Source organism: Frankliniella occidentalis, unplaced genomic scaffold (assembly GCF_000697945.3).
Source record: "Frankliniella occidentalis isolate FOCC.00 unplaced genomic scaffold, Focc_3.1 Scaffold87, whole genome shotgun sequence".
Taxonomy (NCBI): Eukaryota; Metazoa; Arthropoda; class Insecta; order Thysanoptera; family Thripidae; genus Frankliniella; species Frankliniella occidentalis.
The window spans coordinates 218,794-227,769 of record NW_026267216.1 but is presented as its reverse complement, the minus strand read 5'-3'; the positions used below and the strand labels follow the sequence as shown (position 1 = coordinate 227,769).

The 8,976-nt window shown below is 45.2% G+C and overlaps 3 protein-coding genes across 3 annotated transcripts in view; 1 reads left to right on the top strand and 2 right to left on the bottom strand.

Annotated features, from left to right (window-relative positions):
* Window positions 1–1,153, top strand: part of LOC113212578 (transmembrane protein 64) — a gene marked incomplete in the record, with an annotated part of 2,753 nt that extends 1,600 nt beyond the window's left edge. Inside the window, 1 exon segment of the mRNA XM_052269232.1 lies at window positions 729–1,153.
* On the bottom strand, window positions 1,034–4,735 carry LOC113212569 (alanine--glyoxylate aminotransferase 2, mitochondrial). The gene is made up of 10 exons (XM_026431321.2): window positions 4,578–4,735; window positions 3,306–3,400; window positions 3,044–3,228; window positions 2,834–2,957; window positions 2,527–2,715; window positions 2,255–2,452; window positions 2,090–2,182; window positions 1,756–2,013; window positions 1,450–1,662; window positions 1,034–1,367 (listed from the first exon to the last, which is right to left on the bottom strand). The coding sequence occupies exons 1-10, from the start codon at window positions 4,594–4,596 to the stop codon at window positions 1,251–1,253; spliced, it is 1,491 nt and encodes a 496-aa protein (XP_026287106.2). The 5' UTR covers window positions 4,597–4,735; the 3' UTR covers window positions 1,034–1,250.
* A 219-nt stretch (window positions 4,736–4,954) lies between these two features.
* On the bottom strand, window positions 4,955–8,714 carry LOC113212576 (histone H4 transcription factor). Its single transcript, XM_026431337.2, has 11 exons — window positions 8,503–8,714; window positions 7,705–8,041; window positions 7,399–7,606; window positions 7,184–7,323; window positions 6,909–7,098; window positions 6,670–6,825; window positions 6,401–6,599; window positions 6,182–6,311; window positions 5,955–6,082; window positions 5,622–5,875; window positions 4,955–5,536 (listed from the first exon to the last, which is right to left on the bottom strand). The coding sequence occupies exons 2-11, from the start codon at window positions 8,014–8,016 to the stop codon at window positions 5,340–5,342; spliced, it is 1,914 nt and encodes a 637-aa protein (XP_026287122.1). The 5' UTR covers window positions 8,017–8,041; window positions 8,503–8,714; the 3' UTR covers window positions 4,955–5,339.
* Between the last annotated feature and the right edge of the window lie 262 nt (window positions 8,715–8,976).

Here is an 8,976-nt window from a genome sequence, read left to right as displayed (position 1 = left end):
GTTGTGTTGACCAGGTTGTACTGAGTGTTGTTCTTACCGGTTCGGCGGTACTCCGTGCGGACAGAGACACCGCAGAACATACCCCATGCGCGCGGGGAGCCTACACATTGAGATTCACTAAGGTGTCCAGTTGTTCGCCACTGGGGAAGTATGGGAAACTGACAGGAGCCAGCGGAATAGTATAACGCGCCCGTTTGAAGACAAATACAATTTATGTTAAACTGTCGACGCATTTCCACTTCAACGGGTATTGCGAAAAATTACGATGAATAATACGTAGGTTTGTATTTCTTACAAGTTATAACGAATCGCCTTATCTAGTGCGATGTATATCTACGATCGTATATACACGCGTGTAAGTAGAATAAACATCTCAGTTTAAAGTGTGGGAAATATATTTGCCTATCGTTTCATTGGATATACGATGGCATTTGAATAAAAAAAAATATACCTCGATTGTCGGTGTATTTCCCTGTGCCTCTACTCTCGAATATACAATGGTATAAATTAAATATACAATAATCATCTTATTCAATGTGAATTTTTTCAGATACTCACCTTGTGAATATTCAACTGATTAAATGGAATATACAATGTACAATCCATAATATACAAACGATCTCTGATCCCCAAAAAATACGACCCACAACATTACACTGACACATGCATTTATTTTATATATATTCAGGGGGGGGACCTCCACACAGGGGGACCTCTGGACCTTTCCCGACTCAACATGTTAAAAATAGAACAAAAATTAGATTACAAACAGGTCAACTCATGTGATAAGTAGTGGGCTGGTTTTTGTTGATTTAAAAATATTTTAAATGAGTTCTATCCATAACTTTTATATATCTCAGCAAGATTTTGCAATCTGTGATAAAGGAATTGTTTTCAGTTTTTTGAAAATAAGTATAGTAATATGACATAGGGAACTGGTATTATTTGTGGTACTGAAATTACCCTTAGTGCTTCCGTCTCATGGAGACTTGAACAAACATCAGTGTGATTGGTGGAGAAATAGGAGAAGCCATTTGTGAATAGCTGTATATTTTAAAACATTATTTACAATTAATGAATTTATGTTAATTTGTTCGGTTCTTGTTGTAGCCCTTCAGATGTATCAAAAGTATATATAAATCTTTATTTGTTATTTTGGTCAGATTTAATTTTTGCTTAAGCATATCTCTTCCATTTCTTCTCTGACATGTCATGTTGTGTACCAATTTGATTTGGAGGTCCATGTTTTTTCAACTAGCTTGACGCTTAGCTTTTTCTGTGTGGGTCTGCAGTGCTTTGCGAAGCACTGCTATGGAATAGTCCACATCTTCCTTGTTGATACACATGGGGGGCTTTATCCTTAAAACCTAAAGGAGAGAAAAGTGATTTTAAAGGTGAGGAATTACGACTGACCACAATCTTCTCATTGTCGATAGGTTCAACACATACATTGCCATTGAGCGCGCCCCTTCCGATGAGCACCCCCATATTCTTGCAGTCTTCCCAGACATCCATAAAGTGCTTGTTGTTCATGGGTGCCTTGGTTGCGCGGTCGCTGACCATTTCAATGCCGATCATCAGCCCCTTGCCTCGTACGTCACCCACACAAGAGAACTGGTCGCGAAGCTTTGACAGCTCCTGTAGAAAGTAGGTGCCTACCACCTGAAGAAGAGGTTTATGAAGGCTATTATATGTCGTCTCGGGAACTTTGATGGCCTGTCTTTTATACATTCCCTGTATCTTTCACTTTCATACCTTGCAATTTTCCTGTGTGCGCTCCTCCTGGATGACGTCGAGCACGGAGAGGCCCACGGCGCAGGCCACAGGGTTCCCACCGAAAGTGTTGAAGTGCAGGGCCTGGCCCAGAGCCTCTGCGATGGCAGGGGTCGTGACCACAGCGGCGAGCGGGAAACCGTTGCCCATACCCTTAGCCATGGTCACGATGTCCGGTCGCACGCCGTGGCCCTCGAACCCCCAGAAATGTTCGCCGGTTCGGCCGAAACCAGTCTGCACCTGGATGCAACAGACACGTGTTGGAAGGGTTCGTCCAGTGTCGCCTGTAAAGTGTTAGACGAACGCGGCAAAGTACCTCATCGGCGATGCAGACGCCTCCGTTAATTCTGACGAGCTCGTACGCCTTCTTGAGGAAGCCCTTGGGGAACTGGACCGTACCTCCGACCCCCTGCACATCCAAATGTGGCGCATTAGCGTACGTTTCATCGGACGGACACTTACTTCATGACTCGTCTCCTGCCTGAATGGACTCTGCGAACAGCCCCGCCACCTTGCCGCGAGGGAGGGAGTACTTGAACACCTCCTCCAGCTGTTCGTAGTACTTGTTTGCCGCCTCGCACTCGTCCGGCGCACACGCGCAGTCGCGAGTCGTCTGCACGGGGGAGTCCCTGCAGTGTTTCCCGCCCCACAGGCCCTGGTACGGGTCGGGGTTCATCGCCTGCAGAGGTAACGGATGTTTTCAGCCCGCGCTCACTGAAGGGAGGACCCCCTCCTGCTCCGGCAGGTACTCACGTGGTGCACGCCCTGCGCAACGGGTACGTCGAACCTCCACGTGGACTGCGCCGTGATGCCCATCACGTAGGGGCTCATGCCGTGGTAGCCGTTGCGGAACGAGATGAGGTCGAACTGCTTCGTGTACAAGCGGGCGAGCAGCATGGCCAAGTCGTTGGCTTCCGAGCCGCTGTTGACGAAGTACACGACCTGCCCAACAAACGTGTAGAAATAACCCTTCAAGTCCCCGCAGGTCCGGTAGGTCTGCGATGTTGAACCAGGGTTGATGAAAAGAACCTATTCTGATGGTCCGGCCGGACCCCGTTACCTTGAGATCCCCTGGCATTTTATCAGCGAGCCTTTGCGCGTACTCGTGGATCTTAGGGTGCATGTAGATGTTGGTGGTGTGCCAGAGGGTGTTCATCTGCGCTGTGGCCGCCGCAGTCACTTTCCTGAGCAGGAAGAAAATGAGACAGTCGAATCAACGTTGGGTCGGGCTTTGCCATCACTGCATAGAGTGGATGAAGGTGGTGCGTACGGGTGGCAGTGTCCCACACTAACTGTGACGATGCCGCCGAAGAGGTCGAGGTAGCGTCGCCCCGTCTGGTCAAACAGCCACTGCATGTGGCCCTCGTGGATGAGCAGGGGCTTCTTGTAGTATGACTTGAGGCACGGCACCAGGTGCTTCTCCCGCACGGCGCTCATCTCGTCGTAGTTTAGGCCCTTGATCGAAACAGTGTTTACGCAAGTTGAAACATACTTTCAGCACCTGCGGGCAGCTTTGCACCCATGCGACTCACCGTGTACGGCTTCGGGACGTGCGAACAAGCGGGCATTTTTGGAAGGGAAGAGCCATGCCGGTGGCATCCTGGCCTTCCCACAAGGAACAAGCTCGCTGCAACGAGAGATGTATGGCATGACATGAGAGGGAGGCGCTGGTCAGCGCGCTGTCAGCGCCCGCCGAGCAGCGGGTAGGCACGCCCGCCGCGCACGCCTGCGCCTGCCCCGCGCGGTGGCCTACGCTGCCCCTGCCCGCTGGAGAGGGACGAGACGAGGCACGAGCTACGAGCTCCGCCCGGCATCACTCAGTTTGAATAGCGCCCGTGCCTTGCTATTTATCGCTGGACGAGGCTACCTGGACCGGGCCGGCGGTCCTGTCCCGCTCGGACCTTAGTTGTGAGCTACTCCCAGAGGGTCAGGTCATCACATCATCTCATAGTAACTGCACAATGGGATTTCTGCAAAGGTAGGCTTGCTCAACGTGCAAAGGTCTGGGTTCCACAGGGCGGTCTCTATGAACCACTGCCACCATCAGCATTCTCTCATTAACAACTGAGCCTCTGTAACGTGAAGTTACTCAGGTAGAAGGCACGACGAAAACAAAGCGGGCGTCGTGGAGTTTAATACAGTGTCTCCAGCCGAGCATTGCTCGAGGTGACCCTGAGTTCGCCTCGCGTTTGTTGTCGTGGGCTCCAGCCGGTGGCCTCGGCCGTGAGCGATGGCGTCTGCGTCGCCGGCCGCCGCTTCATGTCAGCTGAGCAAGTAAACAAACCCCCCTCCCCTCCCCCGCCCACTCATTCTTATCGAATCTCATCCAAACGAGCAAACACACGCACCCCTATCGGAGCGGCGGCAGCATCGTGCCGCTGTCGCTACGTGGCTCGTAATACGCCAAAGTGTGGGTGCGGCTGGGGCTCAGACTCGCTCGCAGGAGGAACTCCGGAGCGCATGGCCCGACACAGGCCAGCTGCGCTGAGTGGCCGTCGGGCCGCAGGCCGCTGGGCTCGGGCCGATGAATAATTATTCCGATCAAGACCACTTGCAAGCCGGCAGGGCAGGGCGGCCCGGCTCGGGCTACACTCGCAGGGCGGCCCTTCCCTCCACGTCGCCGCGTCCTATCAGGGTTCATCGACCCGGAGGGCCCCCGCCGCGGTGGAGTCCGCGTGCCTCTGCCCCTAGACATAGCAGCGCGGCACTACTAGTCGCTGCCGGTGGTTGTTTTCCTTCACGCCAGCCCCGCGTCGCCCGGGGACTTCCCTCTGCTCGCACGACAGCCTCTCTGCTTGGTTTACCTCTCCTGAGCGTGGCCATGGTGCGGTGCGGGCGGCGGTCCGTGAGAGGGCCTCGGGACCTCGGAAGGCCCGGGGCGGAACGGACGGAACGACGGCGATGTGAGGACTGCGGGTGGGACGAGCCGGCACTGGGTGTGCTGGGTGCGGGCCGACGCCAAACGGCGCGGTGCGACCAATGCGACTCGCCGCGGGCCGGCGCGACCCCCGACCCAACCTACCGGACCGCCGACTTGCCCTCCCGCTGCTCGCCCCACCTCCCCTCCCACCTTCTCCCGATTAGAGAGCCAGCTCGGCTGAGCCACAGAACTGGTTGGGGGGAGAACCACGCTGGCATGTGCCATCGGATCCACGGGAGATGTAGAGTCACAAGCACGATCGATTGTTTGATTTACTGTATTTTTTTTGAAGATGCAATTTACAAAGTGAAGACTTCTGCAAACTCTTGGTATAACTCTCCCTAAAGCATTTGAACTTTCTGTGATATAATTTTAATTTTGCTTCGAATAAAAAAACAAAATAAAAAAAGAAACATTTTTTAAGACCATAATTTTAAAATTCAGGTCTTGAAATAAAATTTAATACTCTGGCATGAGACTAGTCAATTAATGTATTAATCCTGCATGCATGTCATTCAGTCAACTTGCTGGATTTGCAAATTCAATTTTAAAATTCAGGTTTTGAAATAGAATTTAGAACTCCAGCATGAGACTAGTCAGGTAGATAAATAGATTACTCCTGCATGCATATCATTCAGTCAACTTGCTAGGCTAGATTCTCAAATTCAATGCCATCTGTGACAATTCGAGCATTTTCTACTTCCTCCATATCAAGTAATTCGTCAACTTCCATGGTTTTAGAACTTATGATGTTGCCGTCACTGTCTACTTCGTCTATAGAAATGAGCACCTTCTTGCATGTAGGTGGACTCTCATCGTCCAGACTTGGCATACTTTGCCCAACTGAAAAGAATGTAAAAAACAAGTTATGAGCTACTACTTTTCCTTGCAAAACATAGAAACTTTAAAGAATTTTGAAAAAATTTACCTTTTATATCACTGTTTCCATCCTCAGTAAAGGGGTCATCTGGGTCGTCAGGGTTGTCATCTACTTCTTTTACAATAAAATTGGCCAAAACACCATCCTTGTTATCTGTTACCTTTGAAATGTTAAATTTACTACTTGTTTGTAAAACTGAAGAGGGCTCTCCTTCCCTCCTATTGATATCTTCAACAACATCAAGGCTTTCATAACGGACAGTTTGAAGACGAAGAAGGCCATCTTCATGGTTCTTGTAAAATCTATGGAAAACAATGACAGGTCAAGCAAATAAGAGTACGTACTAAAACATGAGTGACCATCACAAAAAGGAAACCTTACCTAAAACGTGTATGTCCAGACGGCCACCTAAAATTATGTTTCTTCATAAGATGTTGAGTAAGATACGCGCCCCTTGCAAATTTGGCAGCACACATATGACAGCAATAAACAGGGGGGCTATCATGCTTCTGAAATTACAATTAAAAAAAAATAAAAAAAATCAACTCTACAATATACAAATAAACATGTTAACATGTTGATTTGACTTCTAAATTTCATGTCCTTACCTTGCGGTAGTGCCAATTTAAAACACTAAGGGTTCGGCATGAGAAGCTGCAGTCGTCCTCCTCACAAAAAAAGTTGTCTGCAGTCGAATGAGTGGCCATATGTCGTCTTATATTATACTGAGTTTTAGCTCTAAAAAGAAAAAAGTTTGTTAATATTAAAACTTGATAACAAATATTTTTTTGAAAATTACTATGTGTAATGTGAATCTTGATACAAACCTATAATCACAATATTCGCAGGCAAAGGGTTTTTCATCAAGGTGTCGAAATCGTACATGATTACTTAGAGCATATTGTGTGGGACAAGTCATATCACAAAACTGACATTTGAAATGATTAACGTGATGCCTCATGTGGTCTCTGAGAATCCGCTCAGAAGGATAAGAACGGGAGCAATGGGTGCACTGATGAGTCATGACTGTAAATTAAAGTTAAAATTACCCAATGCCAATCAATCTATTACTGACCCTTTAAAGTTGGAATCTTACATTCTTCTGATGAAATTTGTCTTTTAATGTGATCAATCAACCTCATTCGACTAGAATACAGAACACCACATATTGGACAGGCAACAACTCTTTCCTTTGAATGTCCTCGTAAGTGTTCTGATATGCGATCCCTGTTTTTCACTAATGTTTTGCAGCCTAAAACATGAAATATGATTAATAGTTTTAAAAATTCACTGTTTAAAGAAGATAAACTATAAAACTTTGAAATTCACACATACCTTGCCATAGGCATTGAAATTTTTTTTCAGTTGCTTTCTTTATATTTGGTATCTCTAAAGAATGTACCTGCACATGACCATAAAAAATATTCGGGTTGTTGGAGGTGAAGGGGCATTCATTCCACAAACATTGCAAGGGTTGGGGTAAATCTGGTACAAGGTTTCCACCTGCTCCACCATAGGTGCATTCCTGTAAACAAGAGAAATATCATATTTATAGAGGGAAATCTTGTGTACTCAAAGGGTTTCAAAAACAAATTCAATAAAATACTCACAGGAAGTTTTTCTCTTTTGCATACAAGGGATCCTATGAATTTAACCTTTGTATGATAAGAATGAAAGTTCACATGTCGGGTCACCTCATCCCCGTTAGGCGTTTCAAAGTCACATGATTCCCATTGACATGAATATACCTCTGATAACAGGTAAAACATCATAATTTTTAACTTTTAGAAGTTAAATCACAATATTAGTGTGAAAGGTGACTAACCTTCATTTTCTTCTTCGCTACATTTTACTTCAAGGTCTGGAACATGAGCAGCAACATGGGTCACAAAAAGCTCTATCTCACTAGTTGTGAAATAGCAGTTCCTCCATCCACATCTGAGATCTAATTTTTCAGTCTTTATTTTCAGTATCTTTGGTTTTGTAACCGATACCTCATCACTGGTCAATGACATATCAGTCTCCATATCCTCCTAAAATTAAAGTAAATTTGATTATTTACTATATGTTGAGAAGAGGAAAAGCTTGTTTGGTTTTCATACAAAGGAGAGAAGATAAGAGTAAAACTTGCAGTAATCTGACGAAGGCGTGAATTTTCATAGCGCTCTTGAGAAATTTCACTGAGATCTGAGAATGCTTCTTCTTGAGGTGAATTTCTTTTACTCCTCCTTCTAAGGGCACTTTGGTTAGATAGATCTTCATCAGCCGAGTAAAGAACTGAATCTTTCAGAGGATCGCAGGGGTGCTCAGTAAGTCCTTGGTCATCTGGGTCATCTGCCTCCATGGTCTCATCAACAAAAACTTTGTGTTCACTATGATGATTTTGTAGCCAGCTAGAACAACGCTGGTTTGCTTTATCAACGTCATATCTTGAGGTCTTCATGATCAGTCAGTTATGAGCAAGACAACTGGAAAAATAAAAAAGCAATAAATATCAACAGCAGATAACAGAAACATTATAATATGAAATTTGCCTTCTCTGTCCTCACAAGGAGGTTAGAGCAAGATAAATAACAGTTCTCTAAATTAATAGAATGGCTTAAAATTTTCTTTAACATGAATTGGTACAAATGAAGGTCCATAAATGTTGTTTTTGAAGTGAATATTAGACAATAAGACATAAGAAAACAATAATTTCCATTCAATACTGTGTTTAAACAAAAAAGCACAGAAAGGTTACATAATAATCATGATATTAAATAGATAACAAACATTGTCAATGGATAATGGGAAAGAAAAGCTTCTTGAGTATCTAAAGGGGTTTGAAAAAAGGGACATGGGTGACAAGCATTACTGTAATAAAGTAGCTTTATTATTATTAAAAATTAATATTAAGGGAGATAGATGCAACATCATCTGAATTTATTACCTAAAGAGATGTAATAAATCTGATGTCAATTCACAAGACCTTTAAGACTTTAACTTCCAAAAATAAAGATTTTGTTAGCGGATGAGAATAGCTCACACAATCTAGTCATTTTTTTTTTTATCGCATTCACAACCCTCACAACAAACCACTGCCACTACAAGCAACAACAGTAATGAAAATCCAAGGGCCCACTATGAGGCCCCGCCCGCCAATCAGATGGGAGTGTAGAGGGAAAAAACAAACAAATGAACACGCAATCTGTGGAGGGTGTCAAACCATCAAACGTTTTCAACGATGTTGACGAGGGATTTCTAAGCGTAAATAACATCGCAAATACATTGAAATTCACTTGAAATTTACAGTAATTAGGAAATCCTTAATCCTATAACTTGTTTTGAAAAAGTTTTGGAATTATTTGACATTTTGGGATTTTATTTTGTTTCACATCCTGGTGTGATGTAGGGGGTGGTGGTG